Genomic DNA, 27947 nt, shown 5'->3' with positions numbered 1-27947 from the left:
GAATGCAGCCAAGTACAGGGATATCCTGGACGAAAACCTTCTCCAGAGTGCTCAGGACCTCATACTGGGCCGAAGGTTCACCTTCCAACAAGACAATGACCTTAAGCACACAGCTAAAATAATGAAGGAGTGGCTTCACAACAACTCCGTGACTGTTCTTGAATGGCCCAGCCAGAGCCCTGACTTAAACCCATTTGAGCATCTCTGGAGAGACCTGAAAATGTCTGTCCACCAACATTTACCATCCAGCCTGACAGAACTGGAGAGGATCTGCAAGGAGGAATGGCAGAGGATCCCCAAATCCAGGAGTAAAAACTTGTTGCATCCTTCCCCAAAAAGACTCATGACTGTATTCGATCAAAAGGGTGCATCTACTAAATACTGAGCAAAGGGTCTGAATACTTGACCATGTGATATTTCAGTTTTTCTTTTTTAATAAATGTGCAAAAATGTCAACAATTCTGTGTTTTTCTGTCATTATGGGGTGCTGTGTGTACATTAACGAGGAAAAAAAAGAACGTAAATGATTTTAGCAAATGGCTGCAATATAACAAAGAGTGAAAAATTTAAGGGGGTCTGAATACTTTCCGTAATTAAGGGTTTTTTGAGACCAAAGACCCCTAAGTCTGATGACTGCCTTGCAAAAGAATCCCTGAACTAAAATATAGAGGCAGCAATATAGTTTCATCTACAGACCCAGTTATACTTTGAGAGAAAAAAGTTATAATTAATTTGCTTTGATAGTGTCATTATACTAAACCAAATGTAAACACACACACATACTGTACGTTAAAAAGAACACAAACCTTTTGATATAATACAATGAAAGACTTGTTACAACCGGAGAGGAAGCATGTATAAATCTCTAGCTTGTTTATATAAATAAATAAGCTGAATATATTTAATATCTTGATTTAGCACTTTAATTATCAGAACCCTAAATATTAATAATAACAATACAATTATTTTTATTGTCTTTTAAATGGATCTCACTAAATATTTTTTTCTTTTCTTTTAAATGGATCTCATTTTTATCTAATTTTCGGTGGACTCCAGTTTGAAACCCCCTGATCTAGTTAACACTATTATTAAAAACAACACAAACGTATGCACACAGTCCCATGCAGACTATATCTCTCTTCCCAGAAATTATGAAACCGAGCCGAAGGAAAAGCCTAAGCATGTGGACCAGACCAACAACTAATGGTTGCTAATGATTACACTCTATGCAACATCTGTTTAAAGTAAACACATCCATCAAGTATTAAATAACCTAATATGTGCAGTCCGCGTGACAGGGGATGATTCCCATTTTAATATTAAGTGTCAGTAGAAGAGAGAATATTTATCGAGACGACGTTTTTGCAAACACCTTGGCAGGCCTTTGTTTGTGATACTTTTTAGCATGCGATTCAGTATACCTTGAGATTACACACACACTCATACACACAAACAGATACTGTACACGGCGTAATGTTGTTGTGATTGGTGCCGATAAATCATGGACGCTTTAATCAAACCACAAAGGTATAAGAGAATAATCAATCATTCAGAGCTCTGTCCCTCTTCTCCCCTCTCTATCTCTCTCCTTCTCTCTCTCTCTTTCCCATCCTTCTACACTAAACAGCATCTCTGCAGTTTCTATGGGTAATAAAGGTGTCAGATCATTTCAAAGTAGCTATTATTACTATTTGTCGTGTGCATATACTATGGAGGCCTGGGTGGCACAAATCAACAATTTAACTTTAAACTGATAAACAGAAGTGATTGAAAACATTTCTGCATTCAATAAAATAATTTAGGTAAATTCATCTAAATTCAATTCACAAGTTCACAACATTGCATGTGAGAAAATACCTAAATGCAGATTCACAAGACTGCAAATATACTTCAAGTGTGCTATTTTGTGGAGTCTGAGGATTTTGCCTGGGAACATTGCTAATGCCGTTCTTTTGTGTCCCCCAAAGATCTGTATAATAACCATTCACATAGCTTTAAGATGCTGAATAAATGTCATAATTCAAACTAATGGATGTCACTGACTATTTCCATATCACGGCACACTTCAATTGAGTTTGAACTATTTTGTTGGGTTCAAGTACAATTCACATCACAGGCACACAGATAAAGATATCTATGTGAGAAAAAAAAACACAAAAGCTACAGTTCAACAGAATGATGGATAGGTTCAGTAAAATGACAGTTTTATTCTGGATTCTGTGGGCCTTTTGCTTGCTCTTTACACAGTCTGGCTGTGATAAATGATAAGACACCTAAACCGCACTGAATTGACATTGAGGGTATCATTCTGAATGACCTTAAAAAGGGCATGATTGAAAGATATCACAAGACATATACTTGTGCTACCAGAACAAAACAAAAAAAATCCTATTACAAAAAAATACAGTTACTTATCAAAATACATATGCTGACATTTGCAACAAAAAAGCATTGACATAAAAAAACAAAACATTACTAAATAATTACTGAATTTTGTTCTTGCATTTCTTTACATTTTAACAGAAATGATATGTTGTCTTATTTAAAGTGTTATCCAGTTGTCTCCATTAATAAAATTGGGTGAGTCAAATTTATGGAAACATACAGCATTAGACCATGACACTTACACCTTAAATTTGTTAGGTTGTTTAATTGTTAGTTTCCTCTCTGAGCATTTGCCACCACCTACTGATGAGCTAGTGCAATGAAAAAGAGTGGACTATCAGTAACCATTTGGAGTGTAAAGTATATGAAATTTGATACGATTAATTATTATTATTATTACAAAATTTGAAATTATATTTAAACACATCATATTTTTATTATTATTGTTAATATTAATAAATTTGAATAATTATTCTAATTATAATAATGTTACTGTTAATTATAAAATATCCATTATAAGATTATCAGAGCCTGCCCCTTCCCCTTCGGTACATTATTAAAGCTATGGCAGTTAAGTGCATGAAGTGTCCAACATTCTTTTTCTCTTTTTTTTTCCATCCCTTCTTCAGTAATTTGGTTATAAGTGCATCATCTGGGTATTTGAAGTGCACTTTTTCTTTTTGAAATTTTCAGTGTCAACACACTTCTTGCTACTACTACAAAACGTCATAGAATAGTGCATAAGTACGCAATTTGGGATGCACATACAGTACTATGTAATTTTTTAGACATGAGCTGATTTAAAACTGTAGACTCCATTTTGCTGTCACTGCAATCCGACTTGTCGGTGACCCTGTCAAATTTTACATCTGGACATACTTCACATTGTTCAGTTCATTTTCACAATCCTTCTTTCATTATTTAAAATCACACAAATCACAATTTCAATTAATTTATGCAACTATAGAAATAGAATGGACAAATATGTATAGGCCTACAAACTGCATGACACTCGTGGTGCTGATGAATTATAAAATTAAAAAAGATAACAACAGAACTGACTGTAAGCGACACAAAAAAAGTATATGCCCACAGAAGCATGCAGCTGAGATGACATTAAGAATGCAGCAGCTGGACTGATATTTCGCCTGATAGGTTCACTTCGATGCTGCGATGACGTCATTGCTTTTGGGACGCTATACCATAACGCCGGATGTACCTTTAGCTGGAAGACCAAGGAAACCATCTGCTCTAGCAGATAAGACCCGGGAGCCAGGAACCAACCCAACATCGAAACTGTAGAACTTTAAGAAGGTGCTAGGAGAAAACCATCCTGCCGCAGCACAAAAATCTTCCAATGAGGACCCTTTGAAGAAAGCCTGAGAAGAAGCCACTGCTCTTGTAGAATGAGCATGCACCCCTAGAAGTCAAGCCACGTGCCTCATAGGCCAGAGAGATAGCCTCCACAATCCAGTATGACATACACTGTTTGGTGACGGCAGAACCTCTGCTCTGTACAGGGGGCTTGGAATGTAATCCTTCTTGGCGATTGAGGTACGAAACAACCGTCATGTTGTCCATCCTGACAATGTGACAACCTCTCAGCTGAGGTGAAAACTGTTTGAGAGCCAGAAAGAATGCTAGTATCACCAAACGCTTTATGTGCCAGCCACGGTGCTCCTCTGTCCAGACCTCACAGACTGGACATCCTTAATGGACCACCCCCCAACCCATAAGGTGATCCGTAATAATCGTCTTGTGACAACACAACATCCCCAGCTGGATTCCTATTTAAAGGAGCTGTGGTCTCATTCACAGGCTTAGAGCATAAAAGCCCTTGTGTGTCACTGTAATTCTGCAAAGTGACACAACACAGCCACAATAGATCTGTATGACACATGGATCGCTTTTATTGAGTTTTTCCTGGTTTATTCAAAATGTTACCAAAATATGCTCACTAAATTATGAAATATCTAATATTCTGATTCTGAAATATGTGTAAGTAAATATATATTTGGTAGTTTAAAAACTTTTATATCAAACGTTTTAGTTGATCTGTACCAGTTGATGGGCGCCGCCATGTTAGTTTGCGCTGAACCCATGCTGTGGGATTTACAACACACAAATTCATCACCGCCTCCCGAAAACATATAAAAGTAAGTCTGCTGTACACTGGGAGAAGAGCATAGTAAACTTTAGTTACCTACAAAATCTGTATATGATATCAATAAAAACATGTCATCAGATTATATTTGTAAGGATCATTATTGCCGTTTCAGCAGACATCAGCTATATTTTATAAACTGTAAATGTATGTTTTTGCTAGTACTCATGTGTATTTACATTTCTGAAACTTTAAATAAGAATGAAATGGTTGAAACTACTGAATATATGTGTTAATATGACAAGCGCTCAGCATGTCCGATCTGGCTCTGCACCAGTCAAAGCGCGAAAGTAGATTTAAATTTAGCAGTTGATGACATGACGCACTGAAAGTTCAAATCACACACTGGTGTGATCATACACTTAAGGGACCAGCCAAGACTTATCACACCTGTGTGATCGTTCGAGTCAACGGGGTTAAATGTTTTGGCTCTTGGGCAACCACTAAAACAGTTGCATGTGGAGCAGGCCCAATTGAATTACACTGAAAAAATGCTAATGGGCAGATTGTTCAATTTGCACAAATGCATTTCGTATTTCCTACATGATTATTTTGTTTCTCATCTAAACATATTTTAGTCTTGTGCCATTTATTTAATGCTGACGAATGTTCAACCTGTTAGAAATAATCATGTTTAAATTATATAAATTTGTTGTGTTTTCTCTGGAATACGCAAAGGAAAAACAGTTCACCATTTTCTCTCTTGCTTTGGATGGTGTAAGCTGCAAGTTATCATGGAACGCTAAAGCCTGAAGGTAATTAACATTTTGAATTGAAATGCTATTGAGAATCAGTTAGTAGTCAGTTTTTAACGTATTTTCACTGAGGTAAACGTTTTTATGTAAGTTTCTGATTTCATGGAAAGGCAAAAGTTAGTGCAAATGTTTAACAGGAACAGTTACCTGTTTAACATTATGACTTTTATTAAAATTTTTCAAATTGTGTACATTCCTTAAGGCATATGTATTCGTATTTTATTCTGTATATGACAACTAATTATTTTCAGGGAGGGATGGCCCAAATACTTTTGGGTGGTGTAACGTTAAGGGATATAACGTTAGGCCTACTTACAGAACGTTTAGGCCGTCTGGCTGAACTATGTATCTTTTAAACTTTTAAACTTGATCACAAAGAAAATCCTTTTTTTATTCTCTGTTTATTTCGAATTCTCTTTTAAAGAAAGTCATTTCACTTGGCCCCTTAATTGCAACAAAATGCTTTTCGGGGTGCAAACGGGGTGGGGGAGGGGATTTTACAGAACGTAATCGACTTAAATTGAGAAATACCAAAAAATAATAAAATGCATGCCACACTCAAATTTACTGTCATATTTCAAATCCGCACTAAAAATCTTATATGCTCTTGTGTTTTATGCTGGAAAATAGTTATTTCCGGTTCGCGAACGAATCGTTCAATTTAATCGGTTCTTAGTGAACCGTTTGAACCAGTTCACCAAATCGAATTGAATTGTTTGAAATGGTTCGCGTCTCCAGTAAGCATTAATGCACAAATGATTTAAGCTGTTAAACTTGTTTAAGGTGGCTGACACTCACTCTAAATCAAAATAAAACAATATCCTGGAGTAATTCATTTACTCAAACAGTACACTGACTGAACTGCTGTGAAGAGAGAACTGAAGATGAACACTGAGCCGAGCCAGATAACTAGCGAACACGCCCACTGCTGGAGCGCTTCTCGTTCTCGAGTCAAGAACCGGTTGCGTCGGTTGTCGGATCCCCAGTACACTGAACCAATTTTTGTATCGATGAGCTGATGATACTGCGCATGCATGTAATTTTACAAGAGGAGAAAATTAAATGTGTAAACTATCAAGACAAAACTTTTGCAAATGGTAATCTTCCAGGTCTATGGCGGTTAAAATAGCAAGTAATCCACAAATCACATGCGTGCTGGAAGCCTAGTCAGTACGAATCTAGGATAGACTAAGATCTATTAAAAACATTAACTACTGTTCACTAATGAAAGCTCATAGTAACCCTTACTGTTACAATAATAATTTATCGCTTTATTTTTTTAAGTTAAGAAGGAAATGTGCTCAATTCTCTAAAATCATTAGCCTACCTCTGAGAAAATGTTATTGCTTTAAAACTAATGCATTTTTTTCTTATATTTTACACATATGAGATTAATCTAGTCAAGTGCAATTTGACTTGCAAATGCTCTATAGAAGTGGTGAGTATTTTTGTCAAACTACTGTATTAGATTGACTTTTTTCTATTTTCAGTATTCCTCTCTATTAGGGCTGGGTAAAAAATATTGATTTCTCGATTTTAATCAATTCTCATTTTTATGAACCAATATCGATTCTTAAATACCAGGAATCTATTAGTCATCCTGTTTTCAGTTGATGAATGAATGGAACATTGTAGTGCACATCCCATCCAATAACTCACAATAATCTTTGTGCTTTGTCATAATTGATATGAAACAAAGTCTCAGATTTCAAATTACGTCCGTTTCCTTACTAAATTCAAAAACATAAATACCGTTTTGGCGCTGTGGCGTGAGTTCGCTCAGGCTCAGCTCAAGAGAAGCACATGATCTTAAACGATGACAGTTGTGTTGTAGTTGTGTTTAACTTTTGCCACATGTATTTACCATTTTGCAACACAGTGCAAAATGGGTTTTAGTGAGTAAGAATGTGTTTAAAGTTTTGCAAAAAGAGTGGATGAGATTTGCAAACAGTGTCTTAACTACCTGAACTTGTTTAAGGTTTTGCCTACAAAGTGACTGATTCGACAAATGGGTTTAGGCCACTGAGCACTGGGTTCAGAGAAGGGGGTCTAGTGTTTTAGCAGTTGTGAAATACTGTAAAAGAAGAGCTTTAGGTTTTGAATAACAGTGTGTATATGACATAATCAAAAATATAACATTAACCTAAAGGTGTTTACAACGTAAGACAAATGTTTGCTTTTGAAATATGTTTGTGATATTTTGACTCTAGTGTTCCATTTTGAAAGAGATGTGGGGCATTTTGCATCTTGTGTGTGCAATTCTTGAATTTGTGTGTTAAGTTTTGAAAAAAAGAGGAAAACTTTGGAAAATGTGTGTAAGCAGTTGAAAAAAAACTGTAATCAGTTACATTAATAAAGTAATTTAAAAAGTTACACTACTATTGCATTTTAAATAGAGAAACTTTTAATCTGTAACCTGTAACATTTTAAAAGTAAACTTCCCAACACTGGTCATGTGACAACACTTTAGCACACTACTCTGAAACATTTGTTGCTTATTGTATACTGTTTCACACACTATTCTTTAAAAAAAATTGTAGGCAGTATACACTGTGTACTGGGCGATAAGCAAGTATGCCATTTTGAACACAGCCACATATTCTAATCTCACACACTATTTAGGATGGGTAGTATGAACATTGGGATGCAGGGCCTGTCTTTACCCTCAGCATAATGAAGGACAGCTGAAAACAACAAGCTGATTGATGAACAGATTTGATTGGTCATCCAATAATCACAAATGATTCAAAAGTTAGTACAAATAGCACAGTATGTCTTAGTAAGTTAACCAAGCTGTAGAGTTAAGGGTTTTGTAATAACTGTGAATTTCTTGGCAGTTGCTTGAGAATTTACCATGGTGTGGGCAAAGGGTGTTTTACTTTACACAGTGGCTGTGATGTCACTAAGTTGTTGTTTAAGGGCTGATCCTGTGGCCTTTTTGGAAGCTAGTACTGTTTATGGAGCAGTCTCTGAAAACCCTGTCCGTTTTGGCAGACTTTTAATTGGTGGTCAAGGTTCAGTATCTTATAATAATGTGAAAACATCTGCATTGAGGCCAGCGGCACCAGAAGGGCACCAGTCAAATGAAGAAAGTAACTTGAGATACTGAACTTAAAATGAGATCTCTTATTATTCTTTGGAAGTGGGGACTGTTTAACTTAAGTTGTTTTCCCTTTTAAGCGTGGTTTCACCCTACTAGCACTAAATTGCACCGTCTGGGTTCTTCTGTGCAATGTAGCAATGATTCAATGATCTTGCACATTCCAGGACAGCGAATGCCACACTTCCTGGTTGACCGAGGTGAGGGGAATATATATATATATATATATATATATATATATATATATATATATATATATATATATATATATATTTTTTCTTCACCCATTAACTTAATTTCTCATCCATCAGGAGAGAAGTCACCAGTGCCTTTGTCTGAGATGCCAGCTAGCTGTGGCTTCTCACTGAAGCGTGCACGCAGGGATGTCTCTCTTGTTGCTCCATACAGGGGCTGTCATGTCAGACAACAGGTTAGTGTGATAAAAGTGAAAAGTGCTTGGTCTCTGTTCCATGTGACATAACTTTGTAAGCTTGTTTCTTTTGAAGACTTAATTTCTGAATCTAACAGGGTGCAAGATATATTCTGCCGCTCATTATAATGGGCAATCCAGTGCAAGTGTCTTGCCCTGTGAATCCTCCTCTCCCTACTGTGTCCTGCTTCTCCTCTGGCATGATCGTCAAATTTTGTGTCCGGGCAGAAAATGTTAAAGTTAAAGGCAAGTCCCCTAACTCTTTGCATTTAATCTGAGTTGATGCCTTTTTTTAGCTTGACCCTGGTTTTCTGCTTTCAGTTGATGGATCATGGCAGCCTCTTCTTCTGAAATACACCCAATGCTCATTCATGTTGGACACTACTGCTGGTCTAGTTGTCACTGCACCATTCACAGGAAGCTGTTGGGAAATAACCGTAAGAATGATCGACTTGACGTTCAAAGAATGTGTGGAATTTATTTTTTTCTTACAGTTTACTGGTTAACTTGTCTTCAGGATAATGAAAGGAGACTTCCTTTGATGTACGGTGACCGGGAAGTGACTCTTGCCTGTCCTCTGACACAGCCCACCATAACTCCAACTTCAGCCCCAACCACACCGCTCCGTGACCCAAATGACATGCAACAGATGTTTGGCCATTTCCCTCTTGGAGGACCCTGGCAGTATCCTCCATACCCTGGTGTACCTGCTACCCTGCCTCCCACTGTGCCACCTACGGCTGCTCCTCCTCAATATCCTTTCCAGCAACCCATGTACCCTCCCAAGTATCCCATGCCAATATTTGATCCCTTTCACCCTAAAGGTGACCCAGTTCCTCCCCCAGCAGCACAACCACCACAATATCCCTGGTACCAAAAGCTGCCTCCTTACATGACTGGCTTCCACAGCCCAGTAGAAGTGAACACCCCTCCAATGACCACAACTGCCCCATACCAGCCTCAACACCAGTATCCAGGTTATCCAATGTACCCACCGTTCTACGGTCAACTACCCATCAAGTCTGGGTCTCCAACTGTGAAAAACCCTCTCATGCCTCAGTATCCTAAAGCTTCAGGCTTTGGTCCCCGCAGCCGTAAGGTACGGTCTTCTCCTGCATTATCCTCAGTCAAGTGGTTACCTATGAGACCCGTAGACTGAGCAGATGAGTGTATTCTGAAGTGGCATTCCTCTTGACACCAGAATGAACTGACCTCATTAGCTTGCTTTGTGTAAGCCTAATAAAGGTTTGAATTAAAATATTGTGGAGTTTCTTGATTGCACAGGAATGTCTCTTTGACCGTGTCGGTCTCCCATTCAGTTCTGCTGCGGAGAAATCCTTAATGATCTAATTTTGTTTGTGAATATAGTTCCAGTTAACTGCTGTAACAGAACTAATGTGTGCCCTGAGCAATGCAAAGAAGAGTTTTGTAGTAGTGTGCTTATTTCATGGCTCATCTGATGACCGACTGATTCAGAGAAATCAAAGGAGAACTTGGTAGTTTATCAGAACATTATTGGTCATTAAGTCACTTAAAATCCTCAACTATGCTCAAAGGATCCGCTCCCATTTTGAGGTTTGACGAAACACTTGTGTAATTGCTTTGGGCTTAACTAAATATTATATGTAGTCTGACCAATCTGAAGGATTTTAGAGATCTTGTTAACTTGTAGACCCTCTTACTGAATTATCAACACAAGGAAGACTCGGGTGTAATAAAGGGTGTTTTATTAATACACAAATTTCACAATTTGATTTTCATTGCTGAATTAACTCTTCCACAGCATTCTAATTTGAGATGCACCTGTATATACTACTGTAAATGAAATTTGTCCACTTTAATGTATGCAATCAGTATACTCTTTTGTTACCTATCTGATATTTATTTTTATACTTCTCTTGTAATATCATCTACTTGATCTACTGTAATTCATAAAGCTTATTTGGTATTTAACTTAATTCATTTATTTTATGTTCTATACTAAGACATTGAGCTGCCAAACAATTCCTGAATCCCAATAAAAGGTTTTTGTTAGTGTTCTGAATTGATTTCACCATTGATGTTCACTGGGCAGGGGAAGTTGTCTGTGTATTTGTACTGTAGGTTTTGTCATATGAAGACAAAGTTTGCTATTGATAGAAGTAAGGGTTGTTGCCATACTGTGCGCCAAGTTACACTGTTCTTAACAGTTGTGGTCTACTGTAAGGGCTAAAATCTAAGAGCTAAGATAAGTTGTTCTAAGGAGAAACAAGGAACAAAAAGTAGATTTGGGGAGTTTGAAATAGCAACGATGACGACAAGCTTAGTGGCCCCCATCTTCTGCAACAACTTCAGTACCTTCACCTTCCTCTGTTTGCGTGTTTTCAGACCAAGGACCTTCTTGGTGCTCAGGAGTTCACCGTTCACCAGTGCTTCATATTCAAGACTGTGAAATGGATCCAATTCCTTTCTTCCCACTGAAGCATGGCCCAGGGACTTGCACATTACCAAATGACTGCTCCTATTTAGTAGTTTTTCATTACACTTTTCTATACTTTTGTTAAATAAAATAAATGCACACAGACTGAAATAGTTTAAGCCTTTGGTTCTTTTAATTGTGATGATTTTGGCTCACATTTAACAAAATCCCACCAATTCACTATCCCAACAAATTATAATATGGTGACATGCAAATCAGCTAATCAACTCAAAACACCTGCAAAGGTGGATGGCTTGAGGTTGAGTCACTTAACAGCAAATTTCCATTTTTGAATGAACTATCCCTTTAAGCCTGCATGTTTAGTCTGTATGACAAATATTATAAATGTTATAAATGTTATTAAATAAAGGCTATTATGTGTTGTAATGTGTGTGATTTAGTGATTGATAGACACCAGATAATACTTTTCTTAAACACAATATAAAATATAATAATCAGATCCAGAGCAATTTCTTATGATGCCCTAATAATAAATCTTAGTTGAGGTAACATATGAAACACATGGATGGTTAAATTTGAGTAAATTTTGTAAAGGTGGAGCCAACTAAAAAATAACAATTCAGGCAACCATTTGTAGACAGAAATTGACTGAATATAAAATTTCTATGGACATTTTTACAAAATAATAATTTAAAAGCTTTAAAAATATTTACAGTGTGTGACCATTTCTTCTTCTTTTTCTTCTTGTGTGAGTTGTGGCAGCTTAGACACTTCAAAGGTGTATTGCTGCCCTCCTCATCTAGAGAACTCCATCTCATAGATTAAATTCTCAAATAATTGTGTATGAACATTGGGACCCAGTGCCTGTTTTAACCCTCAGCATAATGAGCCACAGGTGAAAACAACAAGCTGATTGATGAACAGATTTGATTGGTCCCTCAGTGATTCAAACGTGAGTACAAATAGCACAGCATTCTCAGCAAACTTAATAAGCTGTAGAGTAAAGGGTTTTCCAATAACTGTGAATTTCTTGGGGTTTGCTTGAAAACGTACCATGCCTTGGGCAAAGGGGATTTTACTTTTTACGATGGCTGTGGTATCACTTTGTTCTTCTTTAAGGGCTGATCCTGAGTCTCTTTTTGAAGCTGGTGCTGCATATGGAGCAGTCCCTGAAAACCCGGTCCACTTTGGCAAACTTGTAATTGGCGGTCAAGGTTCAGTATCTTATAATGGTGTAAAAATATCCCCACTGAGGTTAGCAGAGTATGAAGGGCACCAGTCAAACGATGAAGGTGACTTTTGAGATCTCAAACTTTAAATGAGACCCTTTCTTTTTAAAGTAGGGACTCTAACTTAACTTGCGTTCTTCTCTTTAAGCTTGGTTGCACTCAGCTAGCTCTAAGCTGCACCATCTGCATTCTTCTGTGCAATGTAGCAATGACTCAATGATTTTACGTATTCCAGGACCGAGAGTGCCACATTTTCTAATTGACCGAGGTGAGGGTTGGTTGTTTGGGGGGGGGTCCTTTTTTTTTTTTTTTTTATTAATCTAAACCATAAATTTCTCAACCATCAGGAGAGGAGTCACCAGTGCCTTTGTCTGAGATGCCAGCTAGCTGTGGCTTCTCACTGAAGCGTGCACGCAGGGATGTCTCTCTTGTTGCTCCATACAGGGGCTGTCATGTCAGACAACAGGTTAGTGTGTGTGTGTGCTGAAGGTGAGAAGTGCTGTCTCGGTTCCATCCATGAGATGCCTTTTGTGAGTTTGTTTGGAAGGTTCTTTTTCCATCTCCTAACAGGGTGCAAGATATATTCTGCCACTCATTATAATGGGAGCTCCAGTGCAAGTGTCTTGCCCTGTGAGCCGTCCCCTCCCTACTGTGTCCTGCTTCTCCTTTGGCATGATCGTCAAATCTTGTGTCAGGGCAGATGATGTTAAAGTTAAAGGCAAGTCCTCTAATTCTTTGCAGTCGTTCTAATCGTTGATCCGACCTATAGCTTGACTCTGGTTCTCTGCTTTTAGTTGATGGATCATGGCAGCCTCTGCTTCTGAAGTACGCCCAATGCTCTCTTACATTGGAGACCTCTGCTGGTTTGCTGTTTATCATTGCACCATTCACCGGAAGTTGTTGGGAAACGACTGTAAGAAGAACTGAGTGACTTGTCGTTCGATGTGTGGCTCTATTATGATACTCTACGGTTTACTTGTCTTCCTCAGGATAATGAAAGGCGACTCCCTTTGATGTACGGTGACCAGGAAGTGATTCATTCCTGTCCTCTGACACAGCCAACCATAACCCCAACTGTAGCCCCAACCACTCCGCTACGTGACCCAACTGTCTTGCAACAAATGTTTGACCATTTCCCTTCTGGAGGACCCTGGCGGTATCCTCCATACCCTGGTGTACCTGCTTCCCTGCCTCCCACTGTGCCAACTACAGCTGCTCCTCCTCAATATCCTTTCCAACAACCCATGTACCCTCCCAAGTATCCCATGCCAATATTTGATCCCTTTCACCCTAAAGGTGACCCAGTTCCTCCCCCAGCAGCACAACCACCACAATATCCCTGGTACCAAAAGCTGCCTCCTTACATGACTGGCTTCCACAGCCCAGTAGAAGTGACTACTCCTGCAACCACCACAACTGCCCCATACCAGCCTCAACACCAGTATCCAGGTTATCCAATGTACCCACCGTTCTACGGTCAACTACCCATCAAGTCTGGGTCTCCAACTGTGAAAAACCCTCTCATGCCTCAGTATCCTAAAGCTTCAGGCTTTGGTCCCCGCGGCCGTAAGGTACGGTCTTCTCCTGCATTATCCTCCGTCTATGGGTCTCCTAGGTAACCACTTGACTGAGCAGATGAGTGGATTTTGAAGTGGCATTCCTCTTGACACCAGAATGAACTGACCTCATTAGCTTGCTTTGTGTAAGCCTAATAAAGCTTTGAATTAAAACATTTTCGTGGAGTTTCTTGATTGCACAGGAATGTCTCTTTGACCGTGTCGGTCTCCCATTCAGTTCTGCTGCGGAGAAATCCTTAATGATCTAATTTTGTTTGTGAATATAGTTCCAGTTAACTGCTGTAACAGAACTAATGTGTGCCCTGAGCAATGCAAAGAAGAGTTTTGTAGTAGTGTGCTTATTTCATGGCTCATCTGATGACCGACTGATTCAGAGAAATCAAAGGAGAACTTGGTAGTTTATCAGAACATTATTGGTCATTAAGTCACTTAAAATCCTCAACTATGCTCAAAGGATCCGCTCCCATTTTGAGGTTTGACGAAACACTTGTGTAATTGCTTTGGGCTTAACTAAATATTATATGTAGTCTGACCAATCTGAAGGATTTTAGAGATCTTGTTAACTTGTAGACCCTCTTACTGAATTATCAACACAAGTGTAATGGATATATTATTTTGAAAGCAGTTTATTTTTGGGATACTTTTATTTTGGCGAGTGGTCCGCTTTTTGCGCATGCTGTAATTGCAGCAGGTGTAGACGAAGAAGAGCGTGATGTGGGTGTGTCGCACACAGAAGTGAGTGCAGCGTTGTGATCGAGAAGCTCGTTCGATAAAGTTGATTCAACGGAAGATTATCGAGGCTTACGTCGAGTAAAATACAACTGCACTAAGTGAAGGTGTGGAAAGTGACCCGCGGCTCATAGAAGTAAATAGATTTTTTTTTCTCGTGATGTGTGTTGGCTGTTAGAGTGACGCAGTTACGTAACGTGAAGGCCACTGAGATTGTGAGTAAGCTTAGAGTGAAAACCCTGTTTGCTTGTATTTTTTTTTTATATCTTTTATGTGTTTTTGCTGCATTTTGCACTCGTGTTTTGATTGAAACGCATCGGCGAGATCTAACATGTCAACGAGACTGTTCACGTGTAATTAAGCTTCCCACACGTGTTAGCGCACGTGAGACCGAGACCGCTGTGAAATGCAATTAACTTTTCCTCTGATCAGAGTTTGAAGATTGAGTTGTTACCCTGCCATCCAAAGGACATCTCCAGTTGATTCATCGCAGTTTGAACCCTTTTGAGGCAGTTTATCTGTGGGATATTTTTTTTTTTTCATTTATTTTTTTTACAAGACTGAGTGATTTTTTTTTATTAAACTGTGATGTTCAGTTTATTTCAACGCACCCTACGTCCAGACAACGCACTCTAATTCATCGTTCTACGAACTGGTATTTTTCTCATTTTTTTTCCATTTTATTCAGTGACTGAACTGATAAACAGTGAACTGTGATAATTCAAGTGCACTACAGAACAGAAGATACTGTGAGTAAACCTTTCAAAGGACATTTCTTATAAGTGCTCATTCTAAAGTAAGATTTAATTGTGTATTGTATTCTTCAAATGTGATTGTTTAAAAGTGATCATTTGAGAAGGGTGAGAATTTGTGGGTCTACCAATTGAAAATTGTATGTGATTTCATTTTGAAGTTTCATTAGGTATTTGTTAAATCACAAGTGAAAGTTGACAAGTGAAAGTTTTTCTTTCAACTGATATGTTGAAGGTGATTATGTAAATTTGTAACAACGGCACAAATACTGTAAATTCTTTATATTTTCGTTTAATTGCTTTCTTAATCAGACAAAAAAAAAAAAAATCATAGGAAGAAGAAATCTAGAATAAATAGTTTAATTTCTAAACTTGGAACGTGTACTCTTCTCTCGGGAGCTGTCAGGGAGTGGGGAAGTCTCACTTACTTTATTAGATCTGGGGAGGGAGGAGCATATAACACTGCACTGTCATATATGCAATTTCACTTCAGGAAGCCACCGTGTATCACTACTATAACTGAAGCCTACCCTTGTCAATCAGTAGTGTTCTAACACAATAGAGTAAGAAACCACATACCCACATTAGTGTGTAACGAGACTAAAAGGTTGGGGAACGGGGACCAAGATCCTTTCGTTGTCCAAACTTCCAGGGCAGCCATAATCCATTTCCCCTACACAACGGGCTTAATACCCCCGTTACAAAAGTGGCGTCACGAACAGGATCGAATTAGGCACATTTAGATAGTCACACGTCTCCAGGCCCACAAATTTTTGTCAAGTAAGAAAATGTCTGAGCTGGAGGAACTAAAGAGAGAGATGGCAAAGATGCAGAGGAGGTTTGCTGAGCAGGCGGGGCACTTGACCAAGCCAGGACAGAGCAGAGAGAAGCCCTATCCTTAGCAAAGGTCGTAATTGAGAGCCAGGCCTCTGCCCAAGCGACCCCAGCTGCCATTTATATCCCTAGGGACCGGAAGCTCCCTGATTTCACTGGTTGCGTTTCAAAACCAGGTGACCTGAGTATTGAAGAATGGGTGGCATCAATGAAGTCTGCATTTCAAGTCATGAGGGTGCCCACTGAGGATCGGGTTGAGCTGGTGAAACAGCACCTAAAAGATTAGGCCAGAGCCACAGTGAAGTTCATGATGGATGGAAAAGAGGAGTCTGTTGACAACATCTTCACTGTTCTCCTTGACACCTATGGAGATAAAGTGCCCATTGGTACAAGGCTGAAGGACTTCTATGATCGTGCTCAGAATACAGGAGAAACAATACGTTCCTATGCATATGACCTTCGGGAAAGACTTAATTGTGTTCAGCGCCGAGAGCCAGCTAGAGTAGCAGATGCTGAAAAGGTTTTGAAAGAGCAACTGGTGCTAGGCCTAAAAGATGACTTCTTGCGCCGAGAGATGAAACGCAGAATTAAGGCTGAGCCAGATTTGAGTTTTGTGGAGTTGATGCAAGCGGCAATTACCTGGTCAGAGGAGGAAGAAGCACAGTCTTCTAGTAATCTCAGGCCCAGTATCCGTGCTAGAGGGGTAGTAAATGCTGCTGCAGCACAGGATGCTCCCTCCACTCTGTCTTTAGAGAAGTTGCATGAAGCAATTCAGAAAATAGCTGCTCGTCAAGAGGAATTATATCAAATCGTTCATGCAAAAGAAAGGGATAGACCACAGCAGAACCATCCAAAGAAACAACCGTTAAAAGACAGTGAAGGACGTTATATTTGTTATTCATGTGGTGAACCTGGACACACCAGCCGCTATTGTCCACAAGGAGGCAAGTCTGGGAGGGGACCAGCCCCACCACAGTGTATAGTGGAGTCTGCTGAAGTTACAGAGAAAGACTCAGGAGGTGCAGTACAGAAAAGCCCAGGGCCCTCATTGATTAGATGTCACACAGCAGAATGGCTGGCGGATGAGGCTGCTGATAAACTGAAGGATAGTGCTTTTGGGGATTGTCTTGCAGTTGATGTGAAGATAGCCGGTGTCAGGACCAAGTGCCTCTTAGATACAGGGTCAGAGGTGTCCACCATCTCCGAATCCCACTTCAGACAGCATTTTGGGGAGCAAAAGCTAAAGTTGTCCTCTGCATGTTGGGTTAAACTGACAGCGGCCAATGGACTAGACATTCCTGTCTTAGGTTGCTTACAGGCTGATGTCGAATGTATGGGAAAAGTGTTTCCTAGGAAGTGCATATTCGTTTTGACTGACACAAGTCCTGATGTCAAGGAAATGAAAGGAGTGTCTGGGGTCATCGGTATGAATATACTCAATGAAGTGCAGTCTTTGTTCATCTCAGCAGAGGGGATGGAAAAGGTAGACAAGTATAGTCAGCGAGATGAAGCTCAAGTCCGGAGGGTACTTGCAAGAGTTGAGAAGGAAGCAGGACATCTAGGGCCTGGCGGAAGGATTGGGTATGTTAAGATTGCTGGAAGACAAGCTGTCACTATTCCTCCCCGCTGTGAGAAGGTACTTGAGGGCCTCTGTGGAGTGTCACCTAGGGTGAAATGTAATGTGCTGGTAGAACCTGCAGATGGCACTAGTTTGCCAAAAGGACTCTTAGTGGCTCATGTTCTTGCTAAAACAAACTGTGGAAAGGTTCCTGTGCGTATGCTGAACTTGAGTGGAAAGACTGTTAGAATTGCACCCCGATCTAGAGTGGCTTCTATTTTTAAGCCAAAAGAGGTGGTCACAAAGGATGTTCTTGAACTGGAGGAAGATGACTGTGTACTTCATGTCAAAGGATTAAAGGAAGATAATGTTCATGCTGATAATAACTTACTTCTGCAGCCGCCAGTTCCGGTTGAAGTAAATTATGAGGGTCTCACACCAACACAATGTGAAAGGCTCGTTGAGTTGTTATCAAAAAACAGAGATGTCTTCTCCAGAGATGACCGAGATTATGGTTACACCACAGCTGTGGTGCATGATATCCCTACTGGCGAAGCACCACCGATAAAACAGCGTCATTGTAGAGTACCACCACAGATATTTCAAGAAGTCAAGAGGCATGTCCAAAACCTGGTGTCTCAGGGAATCCTCAAAGAAAGCAGTAGCCCCTGGGCATCACCGGCAGTTATCGTAATGAAGAAAGATGGCAGTGTGCGTTTTTGCTGCGATTATCGAAAGCTGAACCAAGTGACGTATAAGGATGCTTATCCGCTTCCACGGGTGGACGAGTCCTTGGATGCATTGGGCAACGCTAAACTGTTCTCTACACTGGATTTGACTGCTGGGTATTTCCAGGTGGCTGTGAGTGAGAAAGATAGGGAGAAGACAGCCGTCACCACCCCATTTGGGCTGTTTGAGTGGACCAGGATGCCGTTCGGGTTGTGCAACGCTCCGGCCACCTTTCAGCGTCTGATGGGTGTGGTGCTAGGTGACTTGGCCTTTGATGTTCTTCTGGTCTATCTGGATGATGTCATTATCTTCTCCAGAGATTTTGAAAGTCACTGTGAGAGGTTAGAACTTGTCTTTAACCGGCTAAGAAAACATGGTCTGAAGTTAAAGCCAAGCAAGTGCTTCTTTCTAAGGCCTGAAGTAAAGTTTTTAGGGCACCAGATTTGCTCAGAAGGCATAAAAGTAGATAACGAGAAAGTTAAAGCTTTGGACACCTGGCCAGTTCCCAGAAATGTGAGAGAAGTCAGGCAAGTGCTCGGTTTTATGAGTTATTACCGAAGATTCGTCCCAAGGTTTGCTCAAATGGCCAAACCACTACATGCGCTGGTAAGTGGAGGAAAGAGAAGCAAGACGCCAGTAACATTCACTTGGACTCAAGACTGCCAGACCGCATTGGATGATTTGAAAGGGTGTTTAATGTCTCCACCAATTCTGGCATACCCTGACTTCAGTGAGCCCTTTACACTTACCACGGATGGAAGTCATCACGGACTGGGAGCAGTCCTTAGCCAGAAGCAGGAGGGGATTGAGCGTGTGGTGGCATATGCAAGCAGAGGACTAAGAGGTTCAGAGAAGAATGATAAAAACTATAGTGCATTCAAGTTGGAGCTGCTTGCATTAAAGTGGGCGATCACAGAAAAATTTAGAGAATACCTCATGTATTCAAAATTCACGGTGATTACTGACCATAACCCACTACGGTACCTTTACTCCGCTAATCTTGGTGCAGTTGAGCAGCGCTGGGTAGCACAGCTGGCAGAGTATGACTTTGAGGTATGTTATAAACCTGGCCGACACAACACAAATGCAGACGCCTTGTCAAGGATCCCCTCAAGGGAGGAACCAGAGGAGGACGATGATGGAAAGGATTTCATCAGACTAGGAGCTGACGAGGTGAGAGCATGCTTGTGGCCAGGCAGGAGAATTGACCGAGAGGAACTTGAAGGTAAAGCTGCGGTTCAAGCATCAATAAGAGGAGAAATAAATGGGTATAGCTGGAGCGAGATAGGAAAGCAGCAGAAGAACGATCCTTTGATCGGCCCCATTTATAAAGCAGTATCCGAGAACAAGAGACCAAGTAGAATGAATCTCAATTGTATGGAGTCTAAAATGAAAAAGCTTGCCAAGGAGTTTGACCGTCTTAAGTTGCGTCAGGGAGTGCTGTTCAGACGCATCCTGGATCCTAGGGATGGGGAAGAGATCTGGCAGATGGTCGTTCCTGAGCCTCTACAGCATGAAGTGTATGAGGGACAACATGAACACGGAGGTCATTTCGGTGAAAGAAGTACATTAACTCGAATGAGACGCAGTTATTACTGGCCTACCATGTCTGCAGATGTTCCATGCTGGATAAGGCAGTGCAAGAGATGTACACTGGCCAAAGATGTTTTCCCCAGGCTTCGAGCTCCTATGACATGCAGTAATGTTTCAGCTCCATTAGAGGTACTAGCCATGGATTATACACAGCTTGAACAATCTTCTGGAGGGTATGAAAATGTGCTCGTTCTCACTGATATGTTTACCAGATTCACAGTCGCTGTTGCTACCAGGAATCAGACTGCAAATACAACTGCAAAGGCCCTGATTAAGCACTGGTTTGTTTATTATGGCTGTCCGGCTCGTTTGCATTCTGACCAGGGCAGATGTTTCGAGGCCAATGTGATCAAAGAGCTTTGCAAGATCTATGGTATAGGTAAAAGTCGTACGAGCCCATACCATCCACAGGGAAACTCTCAGTGTGAGAGATTTAATCGTACCATGCACGACTTGTTAAGAACTTTGCCTCCAGAGAAGAAGAGAGATTGGAAGACTCATCTGCCAGAGCTGGTAATGGCCTACAACAGTAATGTCCATTCATCTACTGGTTATTCTCCGTTCTATTTAATGTTCGGAAGGGATGCACGTTTACCAATGGATGTCCTTGGAGAAAAGGATCTAAAAGAGGATGAGGTGGATAACCTAGATGACTGGGTGAAAGCTCATCATGCAAGACTGAAGACGGCTGTGGAAGTTGCAAACGCAGCATCTCAAGAGGCTTCCAGAAAGAGAAAGAGGATTTATGATCGCAAGACATTTGGAGCTCTTGTGAGGCCTGGAGATCGGGTGCTACTGCGCAATCACAAACACTGGGGTAGAAATAAAATTCAGGACAAATGGGAAGACACACCTTATTTAGTGATAAAGCAAACCACTCAGACATACCTGTGTTTACCATCAAACCAGAAAAGGGGGGTCCTACAAAAGTAGTACACCGAGATCAGCTTCGGCACTGTTCGTTCCCATCACCTACAACACCGCGTACATGCCGACATCGTGTGAGAGATAAAACAGAGACAGTCACAGACATATCGGACTTTGTCTGCTATCCTGAAACTCCGCAACACCCCACTTACCATGCACACACAAGGGTGGGTCAAGGGGAGTCAGAGGAAATACGACAGTGTGACAACTACGAGAATCATAATGTAATAGCAGAATCAGAGTTGAGGGTACAAGGTGACTCAGATGATGCTGATGTTTCCGAAACTGAAAGGGAAAGTATTTCTGAGCCTAGGCGTTCTCAGAGGCAAAACAAGGGTATCTTACCTGTGAAGTACAGAAGTGACAATGTTGTGAAATAAGAGTTCAGAGTCTTCTGAAACTTTGGGTAATAATAAGTTATTAATCTATAATGCCATGTTTCTTAACATGTTGTTTTGTGTTTCAGAGATGAATCTGCCGGAGATGTCAATGGAGTGGCAGGGTCTAGCAGGGGGGAATGTAACGGATATATTATTTTGAAAGAAGTTTATTTTTGGGATACTTTTATTTTGGCGAGTGGTCCGCTTTTTGCGCATGCTGTAATTGCAGCAGGTGTAGACGAAGAAGAGCGTGATGTATGGGTGTGTCGCACACAGAAGTGAGTGCAGCGTTGTGATCGAGAAGCTCGTTCGATAAAGTTGATTCAACGGAAGATTATCGAGGCTTACGTCGAGTAAAATACAACTGCACTAAGTGAAGGTGTGGAAAGTGACCCGCGGCTCATAGAAGTAAATAGATTTTTTTTTCTCGTGATGTGTGTTGGCTGTTAGAGTGACGCAGTTACGTAACGTGAAGGCCACTGAGATTGTGAGTAAGCTTAGAGTGAAAACCCTGTTTGCTTGTATTTTTTTTTTCTATCTTTTATGTGTTTTTGCTGCATTTTGCACTCGTGTTTTGATTGAAACGCATCGGCGAGATCTAACATGTCAACGAGACTGTTCACGTGTAATTAAGCTTCCCACACGTGTTAGCGCACGTGAGACCGAGACCGCTGTGAAATGCAATTAACTTTTCCTCCGATCAGAGTTTGAAGATTGAGTTGTTACCCTGCCATCCAAAGGACATCTCCAGTTGATTCATCGCAGTTTGAACCCTTTTGAGGCAGTTTATCTGTGGGATATTTTTTTTTTTTCATTTATTATTTTTTTTACAAGACTGAGTGATTTTTTTTTTTATTAAACTGTGATGTTCAGTTTATTTCAACGCACCCTACGTCCAGACAACGCACTCTAATTCATCGTTCTACGAACTGGTATTTTTCTCATTTTTTTCCATTTTATTCAGTGACTGAACTGATAAACAGTGAACTGTGATAATTCAAGTGCACTACAGAACAGAAGATACTGTGAGTAAACCTTTCAAAGGACATTTCTTATAAGTGCTCATTCTAAAGTAAGATTTAATTGTGTATTGTTTTCTTCAAATGTGATTGTTTAAAAGTGATCATTTGAGAAGGGTGAGAATTTGTGGGTCTACCAATTGAAAATTGTATGTGATTTCATTTTGAAGTTTCATTAGGTATTTGTTAAATCACAAGTGAAAGTTGACAAGTGAAAGTTTTTCTTTCAACTGATATGTTGAAGGTGATTATGTAAATTTGTAACAACGGCACAAATACTGTAAATTCTTTATATTTTCGTTTAATTGCTTTCTTAATCAGACAAAAAAAAATAAAAATCATAGGAAGAAGAAATCTAGAATAAATAGTTTAATTTCTAAACTTGGAACGTGTACTCTTCTCTCGGGAGCTGTCAGGGAGTGGGGAAGTCTCACTTACTTTATTAGATCTGGGGAGGGAGGAGCATATAACACTGCACTGTCATATATGCAATTTCACTTCAGGAAGCCACCGTGTATCACTACTATAACTGAAGCCTACCCTTGTCAATCAGTAGTGTTCTAACACAATAGAGTAAGAAACCACATACCCACATTAGTGTGTAACGAGACTAAAAGGTTGGGGAACGGGGACCAAGATCCTTTCGTTGTCCAAACTTCCAGGGCAGCCATAATCCATTTCCCCTACACAACGGGCTTAATACCCCCGTTACACAAGGAAGACTCGGGTGTAATAAAGGGTGTTTTATTAATACACAAATTTCACAATTTGAGTTTCATTGCTGAATTAACTCTTCCACAGCATTCTAATTTGAGATGCACCTGTATATACTACTGTAAATGAAATTTGTCCACTTTAATGTATGCAATCAGTATACTCTTTTGTTACCTATCTGATATTTATTTTTATACTTCTCTTGTAATATCATCTACTTGATCTACTGTAATTCATAAAGCTTATTTGGTATTTAACTTAATTCATTTATTTTATGTTCTATACTAAGACATTGAGCTGCCAAACAATTCCTGAATCCCAATAAAAGGTTTTTGTTAGTGTTCTGAATTGATCTCACCATTGATGTTCACTGGGCAGGGGAAGTTGTCTGTGTATTTGTACTGTAGGTTTTGTCATATGAAGACAAAGTTTGCTATTGATAGAAGTAAGGGTTGTTGCCATACTGTGCGCTAAGTTACACTGTTCTTAACAGTTGTGGTCTACTGTAAGGGCTAAAATCTAAGAGCTAAGATAAGTTGTTCTAAGGAGAAACAAGGAACAAAAAGTAGATTTGGGGAGTTTGAAATAGCAACGATGACGACAAGCTTAGTGGCCCCCATCTTCTGCAACAACTTCAGTACCTTCACCTTCCTCTGTTTGCGTGTTTTCAGACCAAGGACCTTCTTGGTGCTCAGGAGTTCACCGTTCACCAGTGCTTCATATTCAAGACTGTGAAATGGATCCAATTCCTTTCTTCCCACTGAAGCATGGCCCAGGGACTTGCACATTACCAAATGACTGCTCCTATTTAGTAGTTTTTCATTACACTTTTCTATACTTTTGTTAAATAAAATAAATGCACACAGACTGAAATAGTTTAAGCCTTTGGTTCTTTTAATTGTGATGATTTTGGCTCACATTTAACAAAATCCCACCAATTCACTATCCCAACAAATTATAATATGGAGACATGCAAATCAGCTAATTAACTCAAAACACCTGCAAAGGTGGATGGCTTGAGGTTGAGTCACTTAACAGCAAATTTCCATTTTTGAATGAACTATCCCTTTAAGCCTGCATGTTTAGTCTGTATGACAAATATTATAAATGTTATAAATGTTATTAAATAAAGGCTATTATGTGTTGTAATGTGTGTGATTTAGTGATTGATAGACACCAGATAATACTTTTCTTAAACACAATATAAAATATAATAATCAGATCCAGAGCAATTTCTTATGATGCCCTAATAATAAATCTTAGTTGAGGTAACATATGAAACACATGGATGGTTAAATTTGAGTAAATTTTGTAAAGGTGGAGCCAACTAAAAAATAACAATTCAGGCAACCATTTGTAGACAGAAATTGACTGAATATAAAATTTCTATGGACATTTTTACAAAATAATAATTTAAAAGCTTTAAAAATATTTACAGTGTGTGACCATTTCTTCTTCTTTTTCTTCTTGTGTGAGTTGTGGCAGCTTAGACACTTCAAAGGTGTATTGCTGCCCTCCTCATCTAGAGAACTCCATCTCATAGATTAAATTCTCAAATAATTGTGTATGAACATTGGGACCCAGTGCCTGTTTTAACCCTCAGCATAATGAGCCACAGGTGAAAACAACAAGCTGATTGATGAACAGATTTGATTGGTCCCTCAGTGATTCAAACGTGAGTACAAATAGCACAGCATTCTCAGCAAACTTAATAAGCTGTAGAGTAAAGGGTTTTCCAATAACTGTGAATTTCTTGGGGTTTGCTTGAAAACGTATCATGCCTTGGACAAAGGGGATTTTACTTTTTACGATGGCTGTGGTATCACTTTGTTCTTCTTTAAGGGCTGATCCTGAGTCTCTTTTTGAAGCTGGTGCTGCATATGGAGCAGTCCCTGAAAACCCGGTCCACTTTGGCAAACTTGTAATTGGCGGTCAAGGTTCAGTATCTTATAATGGTGTAAAAATATCCCCACTGAGGTTAGCAGAGTATGAAGGGCACCAGTCAAACGATGAAGGTGACTTTTGAGATCTCAAACTTTAAATGAGACCCTTTCTTTTTAAAGTAGGGACTCTAACTTAACTTGCGTTCTTCTCTTTAAGCTTGGTTGCACTCAGCTAGCTCTAAGCTGCACCATCTGCATTCTTCTGTGCAATGTAGCAATGACTCAATGATTTTACGTATTCCAGGACCGAGAGTGCCACATTTTCTAATTGACCGAGGTGAGGGTTGGTTGTTTGGGGGGGGGTCTTTTTTTTTTTTTTTTTTTTTTTTATTAATCTAAACCATAAATTTCTCAACCATCAGGAGAGGAGTCACCAGTGCCTTTGTCTGAGATGCCAGCTAGCTGTGGCTTCTCACTGAAGCGGGCACGCAGGGATGTCTCTCTTGTTGCTCCATACAGGGGCTGTCATGTCAGACAACAGGTTAGTGTGTGTGTGCTGAAGGTGAGAAGTGCTGTCTCGGTTCCATCCATGAGATGCCTTTTGTGAGTTTGTTTGGAAGGTTCTTTTTCCATCTCCTAACAGGGTGCAAGATATATTCTGCCACTCATTATAATGGGAGCTCCAGTGCAAGTGTCTTGCCCTGTGAGCCGTCCCCTCCCTACTGTGTCCTGCTTCTCCTTTGGCATGATCGTCAAATCTTGTGTCAGGGCAGATGATGTTAAAGTTAAAGGCAAGTCCTCTAATTCTTTGCAGTCGTTCTAATCGTTGATCCGACCTATAGCTTGACTCTGGTTCTCTGCTTTTAGTTGATGGATCATGGCAGCCTCTGCTTCTGAAGTACGCCCAATGCTCTCTTACATTGGAGACCTCTGCTGGTTTGCTGTTTATCATTGCACCATTCACCGGAAGTTGTTGGGAAACGACTGTAAGAAGAACTGAGTGACTTGTCGTTCGATGTGTGGCTCTATTATGATACTCTACGGTTTACTTGTCTTCCTCAGGATAATGAAAGGCGACTCCCTTTGATGTACGGTGACCAGGAAGTGATTCATTCCTGTCCTCTGACACAGCCAACCATAACCCCAACTGTAGCCCCAACCACTCCGCTACGTGACCCAACTGTCTTGCAACAAATGTTTGACCATTTCCCTTCTGGAGGACCCTGGCGGTATCCTCCATACCCTGGTGTACCTGCTTCCCTGCCTCCCATTGTGCCAACTACAGCTGCTCCTCCTCAATATCCTTTCCAACAACCCATGTACCCTCCCAAGTATCCCATGCCAATATTTGATCCCTCTCACCCTAAAGGTGACCCAGTTCCTCCCCCAGCAGCACAACCACCACAATATCCCTGGTACCAAAAGCTGCCTCCTTACATGACTGGCTTCCACAGCCCAGTAGAAGTGACTACTCCTGCAACCACCACAACTGCCCCATACCAGCCTCAACACCAGTATCCAGGTTATCCAATGTACCCACCGTTCTACGGTCAACTACCCATCAAGTCTGGGTCTCCAGCTGTGAAAAACCCCCTCATGCCTCCATATCCTAAGGCTTCAGGCTTTGGTCCCCGCGGCCGTAAGGTACGGTCTTCTCCTGCATTATCCTCCGTCTATGGGTCTCCTAGGTAACCACTTGACTGAGCAGATGAGTGGATTTTGAAGTGGCATTCCTCTTGACACCAGAATGAACTGACCTCATTAGCTTGCTTGGTGTAAGCCTAATAAAGCTTTGAATTAAAACATTTTCGTGGATTTTTTTTTTTTTTTTTTCTTTTTTGATTACACAGGAATGTTTCTTATCTCTCCTTCATTTATATAGTGCTTTAAACAAAATGCATTGCATCAAAGCAACCGAACAACATTCATTAGGAAAACCATGTCGAAATGACAGTTAAAGGCAGTTCGTTGAATTCAGTGGTGTAATCTGTTCTGTGTAAATGGTGTCTTTGCATTAATTTGCAATCAAGTCCATGATCTTGCGGTAAATTAAGTGATCCCAACTAAGCAAGCCAGAGGAGACAGCGGCAAGGAGCCAAAACTCCATCGGTGACAGAATGGAGAGAGAAACCAGGCTCAGTTGGGGGGCCAGTTCTCCTGACCTGACGAAACCAGCAGTTCAATTCCAAAGTCAGATTTATGCAGAAGAATCCTCCGATTCCTGTGGTCATCTGAGATGAGGTCTTTACAGGGATTTGTATCTGGGGCTCTAGTTGTCCTGGTCTTCACTGTCTTTCAGTGCAGTAGAGGTCTTTTCTAGGTCTGGATACATACTGGATCCGGCTGACTGCAGTGACCCTCTGATCTGGAAACGGACTGGATCTGGTGGTTATGGTGACTTAGAAATAAGAGAGAAACAGACTAATATTAGCGTGGATCCCATTCTTCTAATGATGTAGCAAGTACATTGGGTGTTATGGGAAGTTTTTCCGGTTTACCTAATTAATGCAGCCTATTACAGGATATTAGAAACCTATTAGTGTGTGATGTGTAAGCCATAGGGCTGTAGTACTCGAGTCCGGTCTTGGACTCGAGTCCGGACTCGAGACATTTTTCTGTCGTCTCGGACTTGTCTCGGACTCGTTGCATTTGCACTCGGACTTGTCTCGGACTTGGCCATTGGACTCGCCAAGTCTTCTAGTTGGTCTCGACCGAGTCCAGCAAAAAAAAAAAAATTCTCCTTCAAAACAAAAACACATTTGCATGATTT

General features: G+C 40.3%; 2 protein-coding genes across 4 annotated transcripts; both read left to right on the top strand.

Annotated features, from left to right (window-relative positions):
• The first annotated feature begins 8083 nt into the window (after positions 1-8083).
• On the top strand, positions 8084-10092 carry LOC128022415 (proline-rich protein 36). Its single transcript, XM_052609979.1, has 6 exons — positions 8084-8396; positions 8485-8604; positions 8716-8834; positions 8933-9080; positions 9156-9271; positions 9352-10092. The coding sequence occupies exons 1-6, from the start codon at positions 8159-8161 to the stop codon at positions 9991-9993; spliced, it is 1383 nt and encodes a 460-aa protein (XP_052465939.1). The 5' UTR covers positions 8084-8158; the 3' UTR covers positions 9994-10092.
• Positions 10093-12230: 2138 nt separating this feature from the next.
• Positions 12231-26980, top strand: LOC128022418 (proline-rich protein 36). Of its 3 annotated transcripts, none has more exons than XM_052609992.1 (7): positions 12231-12545; positions 12631-12750; positions 12830-12948; positions 13053-13200; positions 13277-13395; positions 13472-13545; positions 26326-26980. In XM_052609992.1, exons 1-7 carry the CDS (start codon positions 12308-12310, stop codon positions 26867-26869), a joined length of 1362 nt encoding a protein of 453 aa, XP_052465952.1. In that variant the 5' UTR covers positions 12231-12307; the 3' UTR covers positions 26870-26980. The 3 variants fall into 3 exon arrangements, with proteins under 3 accessions (XP_052465952.1, XP_052465951.1, XP_052465953.1); XM_052609991.1 differs by having other exon boundaries at positions 12232-12545; positions 13472-13778; positions 26547-26980; XM_052609993.1 differs by lacking the exons at positions 12231-12545; positions 12631-12750; positions 12830-12948; ... (1 more) ...; positions 13277-13395; positions 13472-13545 and adding exons at positions 25005-25309; positions 25395-25514; positions 25600-25718; positions 25821-25968; positions 26045-26163 and having other exon boundaries at positions 26240-26980.
• Positions 26981-27947: the final 967 nt, after the last annotated feature.

Source organism: Carassius gibelio, chromosome A11, assembly GCF_023724105.1.
Source record: "Carassius gibelio isolate Cgi1373 ecotype wild population from Czech Republic chromosome A11, carGib1.2-hapl.c, whole genome shotgun sequence".
Classification (NCBI taxonomy): Eukaryota; Metazoa; Chordata; class Actinopteri; order Cypriniformes; family Cyprinidae; genus Carassius; species Carassius gibelio.
This window is presented reverse-complemented; position numbering and strand designations above follow the sequence as displayed.

Coding starts and splice junctions, on each gene's coding strand:
- LOC128022415 (XM_052609979.1), top strand. CDS start 8,159: ATGGTGTGGGCAAAGGGTGTTTTACTTTACACAGTGGCTGTGATGTCA. Junction 8,605..8,715: donor ACACTTCCTGGTTGACCGAG/GTGAGGGGAATA, acceptor CTCATCCATCAG/GAGAGAAGTCACCAGTGCCT. Junction 9,272..9,351: donor GAAGCTGTTGGGAAATAACC/GTAAGAATGATC, acceptor ACTTGTCTTCAG/GATAATGAAAGGAGACTTCC.
- LOC128022418 (XM_052609991.1), top strand. CDS start 12,308: ATGCCTTGGGCAAAGGGGATTTTACTTTTTACGATGGCTGTGGTATCA. Junction 12,949..13,052: donor GCTGTCATGTCAGACAACAG/GTTAGTGTGTGT, acceptor ATCTCCTAACAG/GGTGCAAGATATATTCTGCC. Junction 13,779..26,546: donor TGATCCCTTTCACCCTAAAG/GTGACCCAGTTC, acceptor CTCACCCTAAAG/GTGACCCAGTTCCTCCCCCA.